The sequence below is a fragment of the Tubulanus polymorphus genome, chromosome 8, assembly GCF_964204645.1.
Source record: "Tubulanus polymorphus chromosome 8, tnTubPoly1.2, whole genome shotgun sequence".
Lineage (NCBI taxonomy): Eukaryota > Metazoa > Nemertea > Palaeonemertea > Tubulaniformes > Tubulanidae > Tubulanus > Tubulanus polymorphus.
In genome coordinates this window covers 12,235,271-12,261,471 of record NC_134032.1, presented here as the reverse complement: position 1 = coordinate 12,261,471, position 26,201 = coordinate 12,235,271, and the positions used below count along the sequence as shown (strand labels likewise).

Sequence of the window (26,201 nt, the reverse complement as noted above, 5' to 3'; positions counted from 1 at the left end):
CGCTGAGGCGCAGAGCAAAAAAGCTGCCATGACATTAAAAGATAATTGAAAGCGCTTGAATTTTTGTCGTCACTTATGTTTCAGAATAATGTTTTAATCCGGTATCTGTATTTTATTAATGCCTTCGGTAACCATCAGTAATTGGACAGGTAAAATAATTCGATCGAGAAATCGCAGCCAATCAAAACGCTGGAATATGTTGGAAAATGTTGTAAGGTTTTTCGCAATATGCGCGGAGCACTGGTATTGCATTCAACGAAATTAAAAAGTCCGAGTTGATCATTATTTCAAAACTCCTGTCACTGTTTTAACCATGATGAAAAACCGATAATGTGAATGGGTAAAAGTAAAATCCACCTTTCGAAGCCATGCGTCAAAACAGGGAAAACTAACCTCTGTTACCGCGATAAGCATGTGAAACCTAATTTACTATAAAATAGACCATAATTACAAATTGTCACCATCGTAAAAACTCAAGTGGTTAACGGAAAATATAAAACCAATTTTTGGATGCAAACACAAAGTTCAAAGACAGGGTCGGACTCGGCCGAATTTGGTAGAAACCAAGACGACGATGCCAAACTAACAATGTATAACAATTGTTATAATGAGAAACCTTGAAAACATATCGGTGAAATATTAGATCCTACAGACGCTCGAAACCGATGAAGCTGGACCACGCTTAACTCGGTTGAATCGGTTGATGAATTAGTTAATCAATGAATTCTGTTAATTATCAGGGGCGAAGGAATTCTCAATGAGAAATAGAATTGCGCGCGCGTGTGTGTTAGTTATTGAGATATGTTTGATGAGATGATGAAAAAAAAATGAACCTAAAACTGCCTTATAAAACAACACTTTGTTTTTGATACTAACAAATTTTATACGCGTGAAAAGAATTACCATGATAATAATAATGATAATATTATTAATATATATATATATATATATATATATATATATATATATATATATATATATATATATATATATATATATATATATATATATATATATATATAACTTATGAAATTATGATAATTGATTATTAATGATTATGATTAATTAATCAATAAGGAGGTTGGTTACTTGTAACTATAAAGTGTGTGTAACGGGAAAATCTCTCGTTAAAATCGCGAAAAAATTAATTATCTACGTGTTTTGTACTCTGCATCGATCGATAACGAATTGATTCCACTATTGATAATTAATGAATTAATATTTACGATTAATGATATGAATAACCACTAACGCCATCTAGTTGTCACAAGCATGTTAACATTTTCTGTCGAATTTCGTGTAAAAACTACTACAAAGCTCGGATTTACGAAACGGTTTCCACTTTTAGATAGACGCTTATGAAATGCACTCAAACCACGACAGACTTAGAATAGTTCATTATTATGCAGGTAGCGATCTGCAGCCTGGAGCTCGGGCATTCGGCAACTTGGAGCCACCCCAATCAGAAATTCACTATTTTAGTGTGAAGTCTGGATGATCAGTTTTTGCAGTGTGCCGGTAGATGCCTTATGTCTGGCGTTAAAATTGTCGCGGGTGAAGTGTCGAACTCGTGCGATCAATATGGCTGAATATTCTATGGATGATCAGAAATGAGAAGAATATGAGTATAGAATATCAGAACTATTGCAGGCTACGGGCTGCGGATACACTTGTATTAGAGCGTTTGCACCTGGGGTGGGTTTGAAAGGGTTCGATGTTTGCTGGTAATTCTCTCAAACTGAACGTCGGCTGGCGTATAACCGCGACTATAGAAATCGAGAAAGGCAAGGGAGGGGCTATGCAATGATATAGACGTATGTGATATCATATATAGAGATTTAGGACGTTGTTATGTGGGGTTTTCTGAGAGAACTAAAAGAAGGAATTCGTTCGTTTGTTTGATGTTATAAACCACCAGAAAGCTACTACTATTTATAGTGTATTATAAGCAGCGCCACCTAGCGTGTGTATGTGTGAATTAGTCTCTACGGGTGGTGTGCGTTTGTTATGAAAAAAAATCAATTATAGAAAAACATAGTTTTATTATAGATGTGTGATGTGCATGTATGAAATACACTGTCGAACGCTGGGGGAAGGGTTCACCTGCCAGGGGAGCGGTGTACCACAAGGGGCATGATATACCACACATAACATGGGTTCACGGATTAAGGTCAGAGTTTATGATGCACTTATGTAAAGGGCTTACTCAAACGGCCAGAGTTTGCCACTTGGGGACAGAGTATTTAGCTCATAGGGCTTAACCTCACAGGCTGTACTAGGGGTGCGGGTTTCCTACCCCAATGCGGGTTCGGCGATGGGGTCAACACAGTGTGAGGTCCCCTTACTGCTCACTTTAGATAAGCTCTCTGCCGTGAAAATCAGGGCTAACCTTTGATCCGCCCCTCCCCGGGCTAGGTGAATTCGACAACTAAATAGCGTTCATTAACCTTTCAGAAAATTACTTCAATTATTAAATTCAAAATGTTATCTCCAATCTTTGTAGAAACACAATATTATCATAAAACGATGACAAAATTTTGTAAATAGCTGCCATTTTAGTGTTTGTTGTATCCTGTAAATGAACTGCTGCCCCCTAGTGGACGATTTCAAAACCAAACCATCTATGTTTCTGAAATGATAAAAACCTGCAGTAACGTAAAGGGGGTTAGCGCGAGTATCTCCACTCCCCTGCTTCAAAACAATCAATCAGTCTACTGCTGTAATATAACTAACTTCCTCGCAACTAGGGGGCAGCATCTGTTTTGCGTAAAAATGACATTTTGCAGGGTGTTATTTCGAAAATATCAGGTCTTTCATTAAATTAGTGTTATGAATTATAAAACATCATATTTTCCACTGATCCTCGGATTGAGTGAGTCCCTTCACTGACTCCAGTGTGAGTGGGTTACTCTGTTGACTCTGGACTGAAAATAGATAGTAGGTAATTAGCATATCAAATCAAAGGCTACTCTGGCATGTTAGTATCCCATAGGATATTCCATTATTAGATCGATCAGACTAAAATACCGTCCTGTTAGTTAACCCGGCGTCGTGTTATCTTATAGTTATCATCGATATACTATGGATATCTGTACATTCTACGGATAACCGTACGATAACCATATCTCAATCACGGTTTCGGTGGAGATTACGATGTTTTTTGTTGATCGTGTAAATAATGAAACGAAATTGGAGAAAATTGAGGGAGAGCTGTTCAGGAAATACCCTTGCCAGCTTCTCGGGAAGTAACTCTGACAGCTCATTGGTGGATCACACTGACAGCTGCTTGGGAAAACTCACTGACAGCTCTTTGGCAAATTTTACTGACAGCTTCTAGGGGAAATTACACTGATAGCCCCTTGGGGGTAATTCTTTGACAGCTTCTTAGAAAATTACGCCAACAGTTCCTTGGGAAATTACACTTGACGGCTCCTTGGGAAATTACACTTGGTGGCTCCTTTTGAAATTACACTGACAGGTTTAGGGAAATTACACTGATAGGTTATTCCAATGACTGCTCTTTGGGGAAAATTACACTGACAGCTTCACAGGAAATAATGCTGACCACTCCTTGGCGAATAACAGGCTAATGAATACCTTAACAGCTCTCACCTACTATTGATTGAATACATGAATGAATTGATTGTAAAATATTTGTATTCCTATTACAATTAATGTAATATTGATAATTATGATTATGATGATAATAACAATTATTATTATAATGAATTATTGATTAATTGTGATAATAATTATCAATGTTATATTAACATTATTGAAAATATGTAATAAAAATGATATGCTATTATTAATAATAATAATAATAATAATAATAATAATAATAAAAATAATAATAATGAATATTATTATCATCGAAAATATTGGTAAATTAGATATTACTATAAATAACAATAAATATTATAATTGTTTTATTTACGATTTTATTCCTGCGGCGACTGATTGGCCAATATTGTATATATTATTGAAAATATTTAATAATAATCATTATCAACTAACAATAATATTATTGATGAAAATAATAACGATAATAATTAATTATAATTATAATTATTACACGATTCTCCATCTCTCTATCTAATTAATAAATAAAAAACTGTTTGTTATAAAAGATTCTTTCTCTCATTCGACGAATGTTGGATAAGCGATGATTATATAATTGTGTTCTCCTCTCAGTAATTGAAAAAATGATGATGTCTTCGGAGGTGAATAAAATAATGAAAAACAACATATGATGATGCTTTATGTGGCCCTTAAAAAATAAAAATGACTGACATTTAACGACTGGATGAAATTATCTTCGTTTACTTTTCTTTCTTCGTTCGAGCGCGCTGGACACTCGGGACACTCCCATAGAAATCACGATGAATTTATTGAACTCTAAGGTCAACTGTGTAATTTGCTTCTGTTTTAGTTTGACCAGGTTCTTCGTTGATATTTGACTCGAGAGTTGACATTCTTTGTCGTTTAGTCACATCTTTACTCAATTAAGGGTCAAACCTAATCCAGAACTATGAAACCGGGTCCAAGTCTACTAATCAGCCCCTCAGGAGACATGCAAGGTTTTCAAACTTTATTTGAAAATGCCTATTAGTTCGATCCTGGTATATTGTCATTGATTATCCGTGCTCTGCGTGATGCTGGATGAAGGATCAATAGGGGTGCCCTGGGTTCGAACCTGGGCAAGATGCAGAAGGAGAATATGAGTTCGGACCTATTTTTCGACCACATGCTCTCTGGTTGGAATAAGAGTTAAACAAATTGCCATATAAGTTATAAGTTATTTATTTTCACTAATATTTCAGTAACAGTCAAGTCAAGCCCATTGCCAAACGTGTCAGGTCTCGACCGTCAAGTGCTGCCTCTATATATATCAGTAGCGGTAAATACGAGAACTAACTCGACTGCGAGGTATTTCCACTGTGGCATGCGAGTATTAAGTTAGTTCACATATTCGCCGTCAACGATATGCATAGGGGCAGCACTTGAGGTTAAGATTTCACAGGACGATATTCTTACTGTGGCATGCGACGTGACATATTTTTTCCACTAAAATCAAGATTAAAAATGCCATTTCATTCGAAATGCCCAATTTAAACGATGCCAATGCTTCATTTGATATAAACCAGTTTTTTTTTTCAAAATGATTTTCAAGCCACTTCTTACAGAACGGTACGAAGGTCCCGGGTTTGAATTCTGTGCGGTCACATCCGAAGGGCCCGGGTTTGAATCTAAATTTGATAATAACCTTGTAATCAGTATCTCACCAGCCGAATAAAAGATTTTCCGAATTCGTTGCTTCTTTATCATCCAGAGTGTCGGATCTTCGGGTGATTTACATGAATTAAACGGGATAGAGGTATGGGATAACTGACTTGGTAGAAGTGAAAATTGCACAGTGTTTCAAATAAATCTATGAATAGAAAACCTGTTCAAATTACTCGTGAATTAGTTAATAAGGTTAATATACTGTACGGGATACTGTATGGAAATTTCTATGAATTCTTTTCAAAGGATCTATTGTGATTTTAGTTCAGTGAAAATCCACCAGAGTGGGTAAAGCATCGAAATGCCCTTTAGACCCTAGAAAAAATTACAAAAACCTCCCGAAATGAAAATATACAGTGTTCCAAAAACGTTAGTTAATTCAAAACATATTCAAATTACTCGTAATTTAATTAATTAGGCAACGTAATTATTTGTCTAACGTATTTGAACTTATTTAGGAACGACTGGTTTATTTTCTGATACCAGTTTGACGAGTTTCTGGTGTGGAATTTCTGTAGTACAGTCGTTTCTAAATAAGTTCAATAACGTTAGACAAATAATTACGTTGCCTAATTCACTAATTTGCAAGTAATTTGAATACATTTTTAATACGTAGATTAATTCAAAACATTGTTTATTGCGATTTCGGGAGGTTTATGTGATACCTATTGCGGTCTAAAGGATATATCGAATCTGTACCCCCTCTGTCGGATTTTCACTGAACTAAATTCACAATACATGCTTTGTGTAGATTCGGTACACATTTTCATATGGGGCAATCCTGGTTATCATCTATACAGTATCAGGACCACCGACATCAGTACCAATAGACCAGTTTCGTACCTGGGACACCCCTGGTTTTCATCTATTCAGTATCAGGACCACATTTATTAATTCAACTCAATCAAAACAATTGATAGAAAAATAAAAAACTGTTTGTTATAAAAGATTCTTTCTCTCATTCGACGAATGTTGGATTAGCGATGATTATATAATTGTGTTCTCCTCTCAGTAATTGAAAAAATGATGATGTCTTCGGAGGTGAATAAAATAATGAAAAACAACATATGATGATGCTTTATGTGGCCCTTAAAAAATAAAAATGACTGACATTTAACGACTGGATGAAATTATCTTCGTTTACTTTTCTTTCTTCGTTCGAGCGCGCTGGACACTCGGGACACTCCCATAGAAATCACGATAGGAACTTATTGAACTCTAGGGTCAACTGTGTGATTTGCTTCTGTTTTAGTTTGACCAGGTTCTTCGTTGATATTTGACTCAAAAGTTTACATTCTTTGTCGTTTAGTCACATCTTTACTCAATTAAGGGTCAAATCTAATCCAGAACTATGAAACCGGGTCCAAGTCTACTAATCAGCCCCTCAGGAGACATGCAGGGTTTTCCAACTTTATTTGAAAATGCCTATTAGTTCGATCCTGGTATATTGTCATTGATTATCAGTGCTGTGCATGATGCTGAATGAAGGGTCAATAGGGGTGCCCTGGGTTCGAACCTGGGCAAGATGCAGAGGGAGAATATGAGTTCTGACCTATTTTTCGACCACATGCTCTCTGGTTTGAATAAGAGTTAAACAAATTGCGATATAAGTTATTCATTTTCAGTAATATTTCAGTAACAGTTAAGTCAAGCCATTGCCAAACGTGTCAGGTCTCGACCGTCAAGTGCTGCCTCTATATATATCAGTAGCGGTAAATACGAGAACTAACTCGATTGCAAGGTATTTCCACTGTGGCATGCGAGTATTAAGTTAGTTCACATATTCGCCGTCAACGATATGCATAGGGGCAGCACTTACTCGTGATTTAATCAATTAGGCAACATAATTATTTGTCTAACGTATTTGAACTTATTTAGGAACGACTGGTTTATTTTCTGATACCAGTTTGACGAGTTTCTGGTGTGGAATTTCTGTAGTACAGTCGTTTCTAAATAAGTTCAATAACGTTAGACAAATAATTACGTTGCCTAATTCACTAATTTGCAAGTAATTTGAATATATTTTTAATACGTAGATTAATTCAAAACATTGTTTATTGCGATTTCGGGAGGTTTTTGTGATACCTACTGCGGTCTAAAGGATATATCAATACTGTACCCCCTCTGTCGGATTTTCACTGAACTAAATTCACAATACATGCTTTGTGTAGATTCGGTACACATTTTCATATGGGGCAATCCTGGTTATCATCTATACAGTATCAGGACCACCGACATCAGTATCAATAGACCAGTTTCGTACCTGGGACACCCCTGGTTTTCATCTATTCAGTATCAGGACCACATTTATTAATTCAACTCAATCAAAACAATTTATAGAAAAATAAACTGTTTGTTATAAAAGATTCTTTCTCTCATTCGACGAATGTTGGATTAGCGATGATTATATAATTGTGTTCTCCTCACGGTAATTGAAACAATGATGATGTCTTCGGAGGTGAATAAAATAATGACAAACAACATATGATGATGCTTTATGTGGCCCTTAAAAAATAAAAATGACTGACATTTAACGACTGGATGAAATTATCTTCGTTTACTTTTCTTTCTTCGTTCGAGCGCGCTGGACACTCGGGACTTTCCCATAGAAATCACGATAGGGACTTATTGAACTCTAGGGTCAACTGTGTGATTTGCTTCTGTTTTAGTTCGACCCGGTTCTTCGTTAATATAAATGACTCGAGAGTTGACATTCTTAGTCGTTAACCCCATTTGTTTAATTGAACTCCGGATTTAGTTCCACATAAGCTAATTTCAATGTTTCGAACTATTATATGGAACCTGGCCCTAAACTATCAGATCATAGTGAAGTGAATGCTGTGATCCTATGTCTAGCTATTGTTTTTGGAAAAAGCTTTCTTTCTTAAATGACGAAATTAAAAAGTTTAAAATCGAAAATTGAAATAATTCGTTTTGTTCACATTGGATGCGGTTCACTGCTTAACACGGAGCTGTCATGGCTTTTATAGAAATTGAGATTTTTTTCAATATCGTCTGCCGAAAGATCTACAACTCAAACACCAAACGAGAGTCGATCCAAATCCGGAACGAACCCCCAAATATACAAATAAATTGATCATCGAATTGATTGTACCTAATAACCTTCCCGATTGGTAGGGGCGATACATTGTCCGGCCGAGCATCGTTCCTAGAGCCGGCATTAGTGTATTTATTAACGCCATCAAATATTGAAAACAATAGAATGAAGATAAAGTCATTATTGTAACTGTCATTTGTAAACCTTGTTTGCTGAAGGTACCCTCTTCCGACGATGTCGAGGTGTCTTTTCGCGCCGCCAGTTTTCGTCGATTTAAAATCGCCACCCGAATCAACCAGAACATGTGCAAATTACACAGTAACAGAAAAATACCCGGGATGAATTGTAGGACGACTTTACCGAATATGAAATCATAGAAAAAAGCATAGTTTTTGTTTTTTAAAAGGTACTGCTCATGTCCCGGGGTGGCGCAGGGATGCCCGGCGCGTTTGACAATCATAGTTAAGTCCCAGGCGGACGGTATATCGAAGAAGAACGTCAAAATCCAAATACAACACGAAACACGTTTAGAATTATCGATCGTGCAAATTTTTTTCGCCAGTAACGGAAAGCGAATAGCGATATAGCGCTCGAAATTCAGAGCGAATAGAAACCATGAACTTGTGGTTACAGTCATTTGAAAAAAAGCATCCACAAAATGAAAAACATGCAAATAATAAATCTTAAAGTGATAGCCATATTTTAAGAATTTAAACGGATAATGTTTGATTATCAGTTCCCTGCTGGTCAGCGACGTCAGGCAGTTGACCGTATCCGCTGCTGCTAACATGCGCAGAAAGAAAATGCTGCTACTACGATATTTCATAACACTGAGAACTAGAAAAGCCAGCGGATTCGCGACAAGTCCAGTAAGACACAATACTGCCCGTAATATGATCATAGCAGTTTTGTAGTTGCCGATCGGTCGGTAACAGGCCATTTCGGCGTCAGTTCGGTTAACGGTCGCAACTACGTTCGACTTCATTACGATTTCAATTATTAGTAAAGAAAAGAAAACTAGAATCTGGCTAGCCCGCACGGATGTACAGAATAGTTATGTGTATTTTTGGTTCCCATTGTTATGGCACAAATCTTAGCGTTCCGTTGCTGTAAAGCTCATGTCTCAGTACGAAACTAAAATGAAACAACATTTTGTATCGGTACACATGCTACATTTCATACGTGTATGGATGATGTCACCTGGCACACCAGGACTTCTGCGTAAACTATAGATACTAAAATCTACAAGGCATCAAGATTGATTCTTAGAAAGGTTCATCGCAATTTTGTAAAGGAAAATTATAGCTTGGATCGACAGTAGTTTATATACGGTTATTTCAAAGGCGACAGCCTCAGGCGTCTGCGACAGTCGCTAAAGCGAACGAACAATTTACTAAAATCTCTACGAGCAACAATATTGATCGTAGCTATAATCCAGAATCGATCGCGAGAAACAGTAGTTTTGATATATGTACGGTTTGAAACTTGCTTGTTTGACGATGTTTTGATTAATGTTAGAACCTTAGTTGCTATTAATAATAAATAAAACATCCATCAAAAACTATGACTACTACATAACAAGGCCTTGTCTACGGATGAGCAATGCGGCCAACCAACCAAGTCGATTTATTTACTCGAGAAGTCGGCTTTTTAAACTCAAAATAAAATGTTTTTGGCCGCATTGCTTTACCGTACTTGTCTGAGCGGAACCCGTTAATCCGTATTCGGATCAGGCCTAACAAACCGCAGTTTCTTCTCCTTAAAACTACATATTCATTTACTTGCTGCTGTTCTTCCTCTGCGAAGGAGTTTTAAAGACAGTCGCATGAAATTCATTTTGAAAAACTGATTTATTTTGAATGAAACATTAGCGTCGTTTAAATAGTGCATTTCAAAGGAAATGGCGTTTTTTCGTGATTTTTGTGGAAAATAGCATTTTACATCGCATGCCACAGTAAGAATGTTTCGACCCCGATGGTATGGTGGGTCTGTAAGGGACACCAATTCTAAACAAATCAAACGAAATCTATCAATCAAATAGATAACAGGGTCAATCCCTATTTTAAGATTTGAAAAGGAATATCATTTCTGTAAAATCTTAACCGCCAAGTGCTGCCCCTATACATATCAATGACGGTAAATACGGGAACTAACTCGACTGCAAGATATTTCCACTGTGGCATGCGAGTAATACGTTAGTTCACATATTCACCGTCAACGATATGGATAGCGGCAGCACTTGACTGTCGAGACCAATGGTAATGAGCTTGACTTGAGCATATTCTCTTTCAGTATCTCCACCGGCTTCGAACCCATGGCACCTCTATACAGCATCACGCAGAGTACTGATAATCAGTAGCAACATATCAGGATCGAACCTAGGGGAATCTTCCAATAGAATTTCAAAGCCCTGCAACTGAATTGGATCCAGTTTCATGGTTCTGGATTAATGTGACTTAAACGTAGGGGCACACGATCGTATTTTTTTGCCCGATCGCGGCGAATTTACAAATCGCTTGAAAAATTCGCGACTCGCGGCGACGACGATCCCGGCGAATCGCCCGTGTCAAACATGTTTAATATTTTCGGCCGATTATTTACGCCGGCGATCGGATCGCCCGCAAATTCGCTCGTCTGCCCGCGATCGGCGAATTCCGCCGAGCGATCCATTTTTATCAACCAATCGGATGTATCGTTAGTATCATGAGATTTTTGAAAACTTTTCCACACTAAGTGCCAGTTGACCGAATTTCGGTTTGATCGCTACGTGTGCTCGCTCGTATCGCTCTCTGGTAACGGTCAATCCCATAGTTAAAGATAAACGTATATCTCATCGTAACTCTGATAATTATCGTGCTATTGCTTTAAACAGTCCGCTTAGTAAATTACTCGACTGGATAATCATAAACAAATGTAACAGAAGCCTCCAAACTAGTAATATGCAATTTGGATTCAAAAGTGGTCACTCCACAACTAAATGCACGTTTATCGTTAATGAAGTAATCAATTACTATAATAGATGAAGATCTAATGTTTATGCGGTTCTACTGGACGAAAGTCGTGCTTTCGACCGTGTTCATTATCAAACTCTTTTCAATACACTATTGAAACGAGGAATGTGTCCTAGAATGGTTAAATTAATTTTCAGTTCTTATCGGAAACAAGTCATGATGGAACCAGTCGTTCTCTGTGGAATTTTCTATTATGAATGGAGTAAAACAAGGGGGGGGGGGTGATTTCTCCTTTACTTTTTACCGTTTACATTGATCACTTACTTATTAAGTTACGTAATCCAGGAAGAAAGTCACTAAATATTTAGATGGATATATGAAAGCTGTGGGTACTGGAGTGTGTAATGGGTAGTGTAGTGCATTTGTGGCATTGTTCATTGGGGTTTAGTCCAGGACTCGCGAGATTTTCAACAACACGGAAGTAACGTGTAATAAATAATGACTTGAATTGCATGACTACCTACCACCCCTCATTATTGTTGGAAAAGTAAACGTTCCGCACTGACTAAAAATTAGTAATAATAATTAATAACATTTTAGAAATGGCCAGAATTTTAACTTAGGTTCTATCTCATTTTTATTTTGCAATTGCGATTGGTATAATTTTTTTTTAAACGGCCGTTAAGGCTTCATGTTTCGTCTGCAATTTACTGCAAATCGTTACGCAACTACGCACATTTCAGTGTTTTTGGCAGCTGTACATTCAATCGGCACCGTTCGTGACAAGCTTCAATGCGGAATTATCATTAATTAACATCGCCATATCACATCATCAACTTATATTGTGCCTTAAAACCCTAACAGCCGAAATAATTGAAATGCACACACGATTTCCCTAACTATAGACATTGCATTTAAAATTTTTGATGCAATGGTGGGATCGATCCTTACCTTTGGTAGTGAAATATGGGGTTTCTCGAACTTAGATGCAATCGAGAAAATACACCTAATGTTCTGCAAATACTTATTGAAATTGAAACGTGCAACTCCAAATGCTATGGTTTATGGAGAATTAGGTCGTTTTCCTTTTGAAATACAAATAAAAGTCAGAATGGTTAAGTTTTGGGGACATCTGATCACAGAGAGCAACACTCATTCTAGTAAAATGTATCGTATCCTAATAAAAAATCATGTAAATGGTAAGACCAGTAAATGGATCACTTGTATTCAGTCTATCTTAGAAAACTGTGGTCTAGGTTACATTTGGTACGAACAATCTTTCCCGAATATCCGGTATTTATCAGAAACTGTTAAATTATGTTTACAAGATCAATTCAAACAGAAATGGCACCAGACTATCGCAGCTTCAACAAAACTAGATACCTATAGAATTATTAAGCCGAATTGGGGGCGGGAAGTATGTTCATTAGCACTACCATTTGACCTCAGGACAAATGTAATACGGTTTCGTTGCTCTAATCATAATCTACCGATTGAAACAAGAAGATATGAAAATATCCCCCGAAATGAACGACTTTGTACCAAATGTAACCTAGGGCAAATCGGCGACGAATACCATTTTATAATGGAGTGTACTTTTTTCGAAAGTTTAAGAAGTCGGTACATACCGCAACAAATAGTAACGTTTCCTAATATAAGAAAATTTATGAACCTTTTTACGTCAGAAAACCCAAACGTCCTAAGGAATCTTGCAGTTTTTATAAAAAAGGCACATAGCCTCATCTAGCCTCACCTCATCGCTGTTCCTGGTATACACGAACTTTTCAAAATAACTTTTCAATTGTAAATATAACTAGTTATTGTATGACTAGCAACTGTTATTGTATAACTACAAACTGTTTATTTTGTATGTATCCTGTGCTCGCAAAAAATGTACAATTTTCTGGAGCAATAAATTTAAATCTAATCTTTCTATCATTGAAAATTGAGAGAGTGCAGGCCGTGTTTGTGTTCTGCTGCTTCGCGTAAATCCCGCGCGGTGGCGCAACCGCGCGGAGTGGGGCCGATACGTCGAGGTCTTGGTTGTCATATAGCCAGAGAGTTTTTTTGTGCGTTTGGATATGCCGATGATTTAATTTTACTTGCGCCCAGTAGAACAGCAATGACACAACTGTTAAAAATTTGCGAAAAGTTTGCAAAAGACTATAATGCTGCCTTTAATCGCAGTAAATCAGAATTCGTATATTTCCCATGTGATAATGATCCCTGTAAAAATCTTATTCCAACGATTGATTTCCAAGGTCAAAAGTTAAAACTATCACCAAATGCTAAACACTTAGGCTCAATCATAGGACATAACTCCCTAAAGCTTTCTATTGATAACTGTATCAATGATTTCATTTTTAAAGCGCATTCTGTAGATTTTGAATTTAAATCCATACAGCCATATATTAGATATAGACTATTTAAAACTTACTGTATGAGTGTTTACGGTAGTACTCCATGGAATCTGGACAGTCCCTTAGTAAAATCTTTCTATGTTACGTGGAGAAAAACCATCAGAAAAGTCTTTAAATATCCCAAACAGAACGCACTCAAATCTTTTGCCTTTAATTTGTGATGACAATCCAATTCATGTGCAACTCCAACAGAGGACTGTCAATTTTTTACGTTCAGTTTGTTTGAGCGCAAACAGGCTTCAACGTATATGTGGCTTTTTAGTACTCAATGGAAGTGGATCAGCAGTGTGTGATACCATTAATCTCATGGGTAATTCTTATAATACCCAAACACACTTTAATTAACTCCGATCTTTCCTGTTATATACATACTCCAGATCGTTTGTTAATGTTAAGTGATGCCATTACTTAATTACTGAATTTATTACTTAATCATTCATTACCATGAATTATCACGAATATATATATATATATACATATATATATATATATATATATATATATATATATATATATATATATATACAAACTGTAAAACGGGCATCAGTGTAAAATTTATGCAATACATAGAATCACTGATACACAAAATGATAAGATAGTTAGCGTACGATAAACTGCGGAATCTGTGACTTATCATTATCAGGAAAGTAGCCGAATTTCCAAAGGTTCCTAACAGGAACATGACAGGCAGGGTAATCAGTGATACAGTGCGGTAGATTCCAGACTTGTTTTCAACAGACATGATAACAATGTGACTGTTATAAGCTCGACCGATCTGCATCCGAGTTGAATTCATGATAAACGATGATTAACTCTCGAAGGTGTGGACTGTGTATGAATAGACCATGGACTCTAATACATGAACATATAATACATAAATCATAATACATAAATCCTCAACATTTAGTGAGAACAACGACAGAGGACGCAACGAGTGGTGGAGGTCTTCGTGAGACCAACAACTGGAGGAGAATTGAATAACAATTGGTACAGATTTTTAAGTGCCATTACAGTGGAGATTGTATAGTCGCATTACAGTAGGAGCTACGGATAAATGACGACGTAAAACTTGACGTACAAAATACAAAATCAGACACATTTTTTTTCTGAGCAGACATCTTTCCGATAGGTCACCCAGAAGGAGATTGGTTACCCGTAAACACCATTTATTAGATCGCGGCTCTGTCGTCTTTAACAGCGCACTTCCTTCCAAAACTTTTGAATATTTTTATCGCTTCAGCCCGAAATCTGTCGTTAGTCACACAATATACGAAATAATTGACGCTCGAATCTAACGGGGTCAACACATCGGACCCAAAAGATGATATACGGATAAGTTTATGCAGAAGTGCATCGCTACTCGGCCTTGGTACACCTAAGTCAAATAGCATAACTGCATAAACCCAAAGCGAAGAAGGAAACTCTAAAATGATGAATAAAATGACAATAGCGAGCGCCATTTTAGTCGCTTTTCGGTCGAGATTGCTTAACTTCGAATCTTGGGTGCCAAGATTTTGTCTATTTTTACCAATTCGTTTCAGCAAATATATTAGAACGACATTGAGGGTTATAAGCAATAGAATCGGTATCAGACTCGTAAAAAGTGTCGTTAAAATCAATTCTCCCCAATGATGAAGACCGTACTGAAAATCAGTTAATTTCCTTCGGGCCAGTATTGGAACGTAAAATTGTGTACACGTATCAAACCAATAGAATAAATGGCTTATATTCACAAAATAAGGAAGACCGAAGCAAGCGAAGAAAATGTATTGCAAGCAAACGCATATCAATAAGCGCGGTTTGGTGATGTGAGCCTGCGCGAACAGCGGGAAACTAAGACTTATAACCCGCTCCGTCGCTATCATAACCGTTATCCAGTTCCTCGTCAATTTCGTAGACCGATTGAGGATAAACATAGCAAAATACATCCAATAAAACCCGATAAAACTTGAATCATAATAAACATCGGCGCGTTGAATTGAAACCCCGTAAACTAATATATTCAGCCACGGACGCAGGACGTCGCGAAAGAATTTGACAGTGAGATAAGAAATATCAGCGACGGCCAAAGCTTCGAGCAGAAAGAGCGACCGGTGCTGCGACGATTGTCGTTTCAGGATCACAATACTGAGACTATTGAAGAAAATACCGAACGTTATCGACATGGGTAGAAATGTGACTCGCTGTATGAATATACTTGATAACTCAAGTTTTTCGACGCACTTTGATTCATTTTTCGACATTGTGTATCAGGTGCCGCATTAGAAGATATGCATTACCGTCACGAATTTGATATATACCGCGAATCAGCGGTTCGGTTAGTCTGAACACCAGACCCTGTACGAGTTCTCCTACACGTCAGGAACAACTGCTGTGGATACTATACAGTTCGGATCTTAGATTGAAAAACTGATTATCTAAACGCGCGTCTAAAATTCCGATGCATTATCCGTTTCCCTAATCCTTTTTTTATATATAGTAAGTTAATGCATTATTTATGATGTATCGGACTGCCTGAAAAGTAAATAAATGAATAAATAAATAAATAAATATATATATATATATATATATATATATATATATATATATATATATATATATATATATATATATATACGCGCAGTAATAATGTCTTATTGATAGAAGTTCCCAATCTATTGTTAACAGCAAATGAAAGATCAATTTTCGGAAATCTGATTCAATTTACTCTGTGAAAGTTAATCATTATGTAAAATATGAACTAAATTGAATATTAACCTGTTGTAAGAGAATTCATTGTTATTGGTAAAGTGGAATATCTGCCCTGTAGTCGTGGCACGGTACAGCCAAACTCGCGTCTAGTCGTCAGCTGATAAAGTCGTCACATTACTGAATTCATCTGTATTTTTGAGTCTCATTGTAAATAAGAATAAAAAAAGACAATCAGTTGTTGGGTTCTTTGAGTTATTGGGACCGATTGCTCATTTCGTATTCAGTGCTTTGTCTTGGAGAGGCGTAAAACTATAAATTCTAAAACGTTCGTTTTAGTCCAAGGCAAAATATGTAGATGGATATAAAAGTATATACGTATTGGGTGAAAACCTGTATACATCTAAAGACCAGGTAATTGTTGGGAAACTAGCTCAGAAATGAATGTCACGTGGGAATTAGCTCGGCAACTAAATCCAGAGTCGCCACGACGTTCAATTTGAGACATCTTTATTGAAATTTAAGACATCTTTATTGAAATTTTTCTTTTCATTTAATTGAAAATGATTAATTGAAATTGATTTTAACTGCAAGCTCCACTAACGCTATAGCATCCGTAACCATGGTGTCAAAAACAATGGTGACAGAAAGTGAAATTTAAGCAACAACATGCAATAAAACAAAGACAGCCAGGACCTAATGGATTACGGTTTTTTCTTTGAATATCATGTTTTTGAAGAAATTGAAGTAGATTAACCCCAGCAATATGTTAGAACCTGTCAAAATCGGCAATTGGCCGCGGCAATCTAAAATTGTGTCCAACGCGCCGTATCATTTGAACGAATCGAGTGAAGCAAATGTAATGGGCACCCACAAGCATGCAAACATTCATACATTACTACGTATTTTCATTGTCGTCTGCCCAAAGATCTACAACTCAAACACCAGACGAGAGTCGATCCAAATCCGGAACGAACCCCCAAATACACAAATAAATTGATCATCGAATTGGTCGTACCTAATAACCTTCCTGATTCGTAGGGCCGATACAATTTCCGACCGAGCATTGTTCCTAGAGCCGGCATTAGTGTATTTATCAACGCCATCAAATATTGAAAACAATAGAATAAAGATAAAGTCATTATTGTAACCGTCATTTGTAAACCTAGTTTGCTGAAGGTACCCTCTTCCGACGAGGTAGATGTGTCTTTTCGCGCGGCCAGTTTTCGTGGATTTAAAATCGCTGCCCGAATTAACCAGAACATGTGTAAATTACACAGTAACAGAAAAATACCCGGGATGAATTGTAGGACGACTTTACCGAATATGAAATCATAGAAAAAAGCATAGTTTTTATTTATCAAAAAGTTTAGCTCACGTCCCGGGTAGGCGCAGGGATGCCCGGGGCGGTTGACAATCCTAGTTACGTCCCAGGCTGTCGGTATATCGAAGATGAACGTCAAAACCCAAATACAACACGAAATACGTTTAGAGTTATCGATCGTGCAAATTTTTTTCGCCAGTAACGGAAAGCGTATAGCGATATAGCGCTCGAAATTCAGAGAGAATAGAAACCACGAACTTGTGGTTACAGTCATTTGAAAAATAGCGTCTACGTAATTAAAAATGTACAAATAATACATTTTATAGTGATAGCCATATTGTAATAGTTTAAACGGGTAACGCTTGACAATTAGATCCCTGCTGGTTAGCGTCGTCAGGCAGTTGACCGTATCCGCTACTGTTAACATGCGTAGAAAAAAAGTGCTGCTACCACGATATTTCATAACGCTCAGAACTAAAAAGCCAGCGGATTCGCCACAAGTCCAATAAGACACAATACTGCCCGTATCAAAGTCATTATAGTTTCGTAGAGACCAGTTGTCATGTGACATGAAATTTCGATGTCGGTTTGGTTATTATCAGTCGCAGCTGCAGTAGAAGACTCCATCGTGATTGGGCAGTAAGGTTTCGAAAGCGGAAACTCGATTACAGCGTCCGCGGATGTGCACTGATTGCCATCAGATGCATTGATATGACGCCAATGGTTGTTTTTGCTGGCGCGAATCCTAACAATTTGGTACTTCTTTAGAATTGCTTATTATTCTAAAAGTAATAAACTAAAACCGCTCACACGCGCGTGTAGAAGACTCTCGCAAACTATATCTCCTGTCATACCGTCTGCTCTCCCCAGGCATCCGATTTTTGAGGATAACATTGTAATTTTCTGTCTACGTAATACCTTCGAATCGAACAGATGAGTTGATGGGGGAAATTATAGGTTAGAGAACGATAGTTTTGATGGAGATAACCTTACTCGAAGTTGGCGACAAGCTAGATTTATGATGAACCCGGACCCCTCAGGGCGTGCACATGACGTGCACGAGTATATATAGATTTAGCTGCTTGCACCCTGGTCGAGTTGCATAGCATTCTGTTATTAGCACTCGATACTGCAAGGGCGGATCCAGGGGGGGGGGGGTTGAGAGTTCTTTGGAATACCGTCGAGCTTTGTCTGTGCTCCTAGAATCCTTAGATTTGACGTAAAAGGCCCTCATCTGGCATGATTTGGCGTAGTAAGTTTAACACACAAGTTTGATGTCAAAATGCCCTTGTTTGTCGTGATTTGTCATAGAAAATTGCCCCATAATAGTGAGTGCCCTTATGCAATTTGGAACTTCTCGAGATAGGCCCCTGGATCCGCCCCTGTACTGAGGCATGGGAACTAGATTTGGGTCGATTCCACTGTAATTGTCTCAAGGTCAATTGATAATTCCACTTCTATAGTGTAAATTAAGTGAGGATGTATTAAATTGTGTACAAAGGTGGCAATAGTGGAGATCCATCAGGTGCGCTAGTGTTCATAGGACATCGGTTGCACACTACTGAGCAGTAAAGGTAGAAAGTGAACATCCATCAGGTGGCGCTAGCGTACAGTAGAATATCAACTGATGCGGCAACAGAGGATTTCACTTGTGAAAATTGAGGATTGACTTGGTGTGGGCATATACTCGGTAGGACATAGATTACTGTGACAAAAGGTGATTCCAATTGTGGCATGTTAGGATCCACCAGGTGCACTAGTGGGCAGTAGGAGATATACTAATGAGACAAATAGAGGCTGAACAGAACCCTCTTTAGGAGTTGTAGGTCGCTTGCTTGTAAGTCAGCAACCGAATAACCATGACAGCAGCCTTCTCAGCTCAGAGCTTACACGTGAACCACATCCGACAAAAAACTGAACACAACACAGATTTTCAATTTTCGATTTCAAACTTTTTGATTTTATCATTAAATGTAAAATTTCTCAATAACCATCTGAGCGCGTAGTAGAAAATCCGATTAAAAACCAATAAGACATAAAATCAGAACAACTTTCTCTCGGAGTTTTATAGGTCCCGGTTCCATATTATAGTTCAAAGCATTGAAATTATCGCTAGAGCTAAAATAATCAAACCCATCACTGAGAAACGGCAGGGTCAAATTTGATCCAATTCTGGATTCAATCCTGCTCTATGTAAAATTAATTTGACGCCAGACCCAGTTCAACAGAAATAATGAAATTGCACATTCAACACAAAAGTATATAATTAAGACAGGGGCGTGGCTTATAATATAGGTCTGCTTGAAATTCTCCCGAGCTTTAACCCGAAAAACAAAATATACAAAAATACGTTCGGGTGGGTCAAACGGAAATTAAAACATAAAACAATGATAAATAACAATAGGTATTTGTACAAATATCACACATCGCTTTGGTCTCCTTTTTCGCCAATTGATATAACATATAATAATTTCATATATAACATATACAATCTTATAATCTTTCATATTTACATTTATAAAATATAGCATACCATATACTATCAGACAATACATATAACAATATTTCTCTACATTATCATCGAGTATGTGGTGTATCTATTAAGTTAAACATTCAGAAAACCCACTTAAGATACAAACTTTTGAGGAAGGAATTTAAAGCGCAAAAATTTGAATTCGACTCGAAATGAAGGGACGTTTCGATGATCCCAAAAAGTATCAATCTGCAACCAGGAGACCCCCTTAGACTTTCAAGCATTTGATGCCTAACTCTGGATGGTCAGTTTTTGAAAGTTCGCTGATAAAACATCTAATGTTTGTTATAGTTCTTCATTTTGAAATGAAAAATATCTCCGGTGAACGAAGTGTGGACGACCGAGAAGAATGTTGATAAAGCTTTGAATATCTGAAGGGTGCAGGATCAACAGGCTAAAAGAATGATAGTCCAAAAGACCACCGAAACATATTCACTTTGATTATGATAACACTTTGAGTAACGTTTCTTCAATTCCTATAAAATTTGTAGTTAGTGAGTTTATCATATTTGTATTTCATTTTTAACATCTTTTTCTGTTTTTAAATATGTCTTCACAGGACTTTGTTATCGGACTAATTTTTTGGACGGAATATATTCTACTCTTAAAGAACAGATTGAAAACGAATGATATTTAAAAAAAATGCGGTATCGCAGTGTAAACCCAGCGCTGCGTCATTCGGTATTTGCACAAAATTACATCAAATTACACCTATCTACAATTCACGTGGGTAAAACTGTATAACAGTACACAAAATCTAGATCATTAATACTTAATTTGACTCTGTGAAATGTTTTTCTAGCTCTACAGCGAACGTGGTAAGTATCACATTGAAATTTGGACGGAATGAACTTTTTTTTAAGAAACCCACAAATATCGAAGTGCAAGTACCCCGGGCTGCCAACCTCTTAAAAGTAAAAATTGAAATTTTCTCAGTAACATTTCATTGAAATATGAAAGAAAATCTTCAAATTCATCAATAATCAACAGTAAGACCCTCTTTTAACATCTTTCATATTTTTCATATGCATCAAACAAATCAAATCAGTATTTTTGGTTATAAACGAGTAACAAATAGTGGAGAACAGGAACAGCAGCTCTGGGCTGCCCTGGTATAAAACACATTCAGATTTGGACGGAATAAGTTTTTACGAGTCGATCGCGTGAGATCAAAGAATTGGAACCACAGAAGTTATTCTTAATAACCATTAGTAACAAAAACACAGCGCAAATATAACCATGTGCAGACTGTCTAAAAAATTGTCTCTTCGCATGAAATGAACGATTTCAGTTTCGTGTTTGAATATCACTCGTGCATAGACACATTTAATCATTGACTTTTAACAACACATTTTACTCATTAACAAGTGAGTAACAACTGCAGAGTTATAATTAGAATTCCTACACTCACTAACTCATCATCCGGTATATGAACTTAGTAGATGAGAGCTGCGATCACATAGGCGCTTTTTTGACCTGCCAAATATGGCCATTATTGTCTTTGACATGGGTAAAATTTTGTCCGACCAAGAACTTCGGACCAGGCCCGTGCCAAATTTTAGCACACGTCAAATTATTCCGCGCAAATGCTAACTGTTTCTGGAAGCGACTCACTTTGCTTCATTACAGCATTGTTAAGTATCAAGTGAGTGATTTATTTCTCTAATTAAGCGCGTGCAAAATCTGATTCGGGTCTGGTCCGGGCCAATATTTGACTCGAGCCAAATTGTCTTTGTGTGTTCGCGGCTATACTATCCGGAGGGCAGATAGACTGTTCGTTTGAGTTAATGAACCTAGAACTCATCAACAAACGATCATCCAATGTGAATTTCAAGTTGAGATGATTGATGTAAAAATCCCAGCCATTATCATTCAGATATAACAAATAGCGCCATCTATACATTTCAATTGGATACGTTCCAACATTTGATCGAACGGATCGTTTTAGCACAGTTAAACACCAGCAGGTGGTGCCGTTGTAATTAAGTTTGCAGACATATCATATTATCATTTATTGCTTATAGGTGGCAGGAAAGTCGACGTCGTGCTGCTGTTATTGTTGTTGTTGGCGACGGCGTCTTCGTTGTTAGCAGACGGATCAGCTGCCGTGACAACTGGTTTGACGATCTCAACAGCAGACGGAAGCGGACTAGAACTCGTCTGGGGCTGTACAGCACTGACTGCATCGGGAGTACAAGTTTTTTGAGCTAGAGATTGAAAAAGGGACAAGAATTTAAATACATTCACCCGAGAAAAAATTATTTCTTCTTTCTTCTCTTCTTGTTTTTCCAAAATCTTTTAAAAGAATTGGATATTTTGACAATATGGCAATATTCATGTAAACACTTGCCAAAAACACATTCTGATCGGTTACCAGTGCGCCAGTGCGGCATTCTACCACTAGCAGTGCTAGCTGCCAGAATTTGGAAGTCTTAACTGATTATAACCCTCAACCTGACCATAACCCTAAATCTAACCCTTAATCCGTATCAGCAAAATAGTATTTACTAACATAATGCCAAATCAGCAAAACATCTTATCATTAACGCACCAGTTATATTTTCTTCGATGACCTCATTTTCAGCCGATGCTCCAATTGGTTGCAACCGTTCCTCCGTTTCGGGAGCAGATGCACCAGTCACTTCCTGTTGTTGTTGTTGTTTGTGTTCATGTTTCTTGGCGCTTTGTCTTTCTCGCCGTGATTCGACATCGGTGGCCATCTTTGTTTTCTCTGCAAATGAAATCAGGTAGGCCTATAATAAATAATCCACTGCCAGGACCCTGCATCCCTTCAGATTTCTAGAATTAGTCATCAATCATCCAAATTTTTGACCGTCGACATATGACATCTTTTGATTGAAAAACAAACACCAGACATTAGACATTTTAACAGCATTCCTTCAAAAAGTGAATGGTGAATGTCTGAAGGGGTGGTTCCATGCAGTTAAGCCTGAAGGCAAGGGTTCCAGTAAAGGGGGAGATTCTAAGCAGATGAGGTGGTTCTAAGTTTGATGGAAGATGTTCGGGATCCAGTCTGAAAACAGTCTGTGTTTCAGAATTATGCTCACCTTTACTGACAGTTTGCGATGTTTTTTTGCTATAATTCGAACCGTTGTCGGTCACCTCGGAAACCGAGTGATGTTGTTGCTGCGCGTCGGCATTGTTGCGAACTCGTCGCGATTGGTTACGTTTGAGATGCGTAAGACCGTCCTGTATCCACGGATGCTGCACAGCTTCATCCGGCGTCATACGATGCAACGGATCCCAACTATACGTGAAAATAAGAGGCCGATGTCATTAGCTTAGCTATTGCGAGATCAGAGGTCAGTTGCTGAAAAGTTGGTTTAAGTGAACTTGCGGTGAAAACTTAAGTGAAATGGCATCGTTTTATTCAATTTCCTTTTCCATGACTTTTACTTAACATGCATGTCATTTTCCCTGACTTCATCTGCTTGTTTGGTTTAACACGCGATCTAGCAATCTCAACAAAATTCCCTGACTATTCCGTGACCTTTTTAAAGAAATGGAATTTCCCCGACTTTTCCCTGATTTCCAGGTAAGTGTCCACCCTAGATGTATTTGTCCACCTGTTAACTTTAACCAACTTTTAACGATGATGATAATAATAATTTTAAGCAACTGATCCGGATTTGAAGTTTTTTTTAGATTTTTGTTTTTGAAGTAAATTTAAGTGCACTGACCGGAAATTAAGAGGTCTTGTTTTGAAGACTTAGTAACAATATTATTCCAAAAGATCCCGAATCTAGGGCTCACGCTTACATAAACTGGACAACAATTCCTACTGTTCTACTTACTGCAAGCACCGTCGAATAAAATCTATGAAATGTTCATCGCCACATTTTAAAGCCTGAGTCAAATCTTTACTGTCGGGACGGCGTTTCTTTCCTTTACTGTTCGTAACGCAGCGTGGATTCCCTTTCGAATCTGTAAACAATAAAGCAGATTCTGAAATCTACTTTGGCAAGTGAGGATCCACCAGGTGTGCTACTTTACAGTAGACTATAAACTACTGTGGCAATAGAGGGTTCAACAGGTGCGCTAGTGTGCACTACGACACCAAATACTCTAGCAGCAATAGATGATTCTACTTGAGGCGAGTGAAGATCCATTAGGTATAGCTAGTGTACAGAAGGACATCAACTACTGGGACAATAGAGGATCCACCAGGTGCGCTAGTGTGCAGTAGGACATAAATGCCTGTGGCAAGTGAGGATCCATTGGGTGTGACAACAGAGGATTCTACTTACGGCAAGTGAGGATCCACCAGGTGCGCTAGTGGTTAAAACTGGGTCCTATAAAACAGGGTGATCATGGTACTTACCAAAGAATAAGCGCCTCCTGGTGGCCTGTTCGAGAATCTCATTTGGTGGAAGACCTAACACCTCCATGATGCAGGCAAGTTGTTCGACTTCGTTTTCTCCGGGAAATAACGGATATCCGGTGTAGAGTTCGGCGAGGATACACCCGAAACTGAACATGTCGATGGGCATTCCGTACGGCAAGCCGAGTATCACCTCAGGCGACCGGTAGAATCGACTCTGTATATATGTGTACACTGAAATATATATCGCAATATATGAATAAATCATCAAGGCCTAGAATTGCATAGGACGTGCTCAAGTCCAAAAGTAGTCTTAACCCTAGAGAGCCGACTCCAAGGAGGAGGGGCAAAACTAATCATGTTCTTGAACGAAAACAAAAATGAAAAAATTGAAAAAATTTTTCCTACAGGTGAAAGTATAGGGAGTTGAACAACAAATCTTGTAAAAGCAGATAAGTTCCCCAGGCTCACAATGTGTTCCCCATTACTTAATATCTTACTGCTTAATAGTCACCGAAATACATCTGAATTCATTAAACACAATACCCATTCTGAGCTAGGCCTGGTGTTTGACCACCACAAGGGCTACCTCCCTTGGAGGTTAGATTTCAATCAATACTTGTATTTATCAATAAAACTATCAATGTATTAATATCTGATATCGGCAGTCTATACCCATACGCTATCTATCCGAATTGGCTGTCACTATCGTTGTAGCTGATTTGCTACAATAGGCGCTCTAGGGCTAAATAATAAGGCTGGTCTCGAGTTGTTATATTGGCTATACAAAACTGACATCGCCTGGGACTCAGAAGAGAAATGGCAACCGGAATCGAAGAGTTCAACCGAAAAGTATGCCTCATAAAGTGGGGTCTCACCTCGTTGATGTTCATAGCAACTCGATCCAAAATCGATCACCTTGATTTGACTTTGACCCCTTTGCTTCAATAGAATGTTCTCCTATAAAAAAGAATTGGTTTTGGAATTAAAATAAAAGAAAAATTTACTTTCTGACTGCGTTGGGTGGGGTTCACTAGTAGTATTTTCCACAATGTGGCAAAATCTTACAATTTATTCATTTTTCAATGAATCGTGTATTGATTAAAAAAAACACATGGTCAATAGCATTATCAAATTATCCCTGAGTTTTCCAGGTCAGCGGCCATCCTCTGTAAATGACTGTCCATAATCCAATCAAAGAAAAATTCACAATTACAAAGTAAAACTAAGAGAGGATTGATGCTTTGACTCAATTCTCATTTTTCAAACCTAGAGATACTTACTGGTTTCAAATCGCAGTGGATTATTTTATCTTTTTGCAACATTTGAAGACATTTCAACAGACAATACGCGAAACGTCGAATCAAAGCGATACTGAATCCTTGGAAGTTGTTTTTCTTGATCAATTCGTACAAATTCATCCTACAAAATTACATTGAAGGAGTCAGTTTCGCAGTTTGGGGTTAAAATTAGTGAAATCCAGAGCCAGATCAAATCCACACAAATGTGGAAATGGGTCTAGTCAAATCGAACCCGCAAAACTGTGGAACTGGATTCAGAGTCATATTAAACCCATACGACTGTGGAACTGGGCCCAGA

The 26,201-nt window shown here is 37.6% G+C and overlaps 1 protein-coding gene and 1 pseudogene across 2 annotated transcripts in view; one reads left to right on the top strand and one right to left on the bottom strand.

The window, feature by feature from the left end:
- The first annotated feature begins 10,916 nt into the window (after nt 1-10,916).
- LOC141910371 (uncharacterized) lies at nt 10,917-15,886 on the top strand (annotated as a pseudogene).
- Nucleotides 15,887-19,675: 3,789 nt separating this feature from the next.
- LOC141909726 (dual specificity tyrosine-phosphorylation-regulated kinase 4-like) overlaps nt 19,676-26,201 on the bottom strand; it is a 29,107-nt gene continuing 22,581 nt past the window's right edge. For both annotated transcript variants that reach the window (XM_074800317.1, XM_074800318.1), the window contains 7 exons: nt 25,886-26,024; nt 25,481-25,562; nt 24,603-24,836; nt 24,076-24,205; nt 23,329-23,528; nt 22,812-22,991; nt 19,676-22,467 (listed from right to left, as the gene is read on the bottom strand). In XM_074800317.1, coding sequence (XP_074656418.1) covers nt 22,268-22,467; nt 22,812-22,991; nt 23,329-23,528; nt 24,076-24,205; nt 24,603-24,836; nt 25,481-25,562; nt 25,886-26,024 — 1,165 coding nt within the window. In that variant the 3' untranslated portion in view covers nt 19,676-22,267. The remainder of the gene's footprint in view (nt 22,468-22,811; nt 22,992-23,328; nt 23,529-24,075; nt 24,206-24,602; nt 24,837-25,480; nt 25,563-25,885; nt 26,025-26,201) is intronic.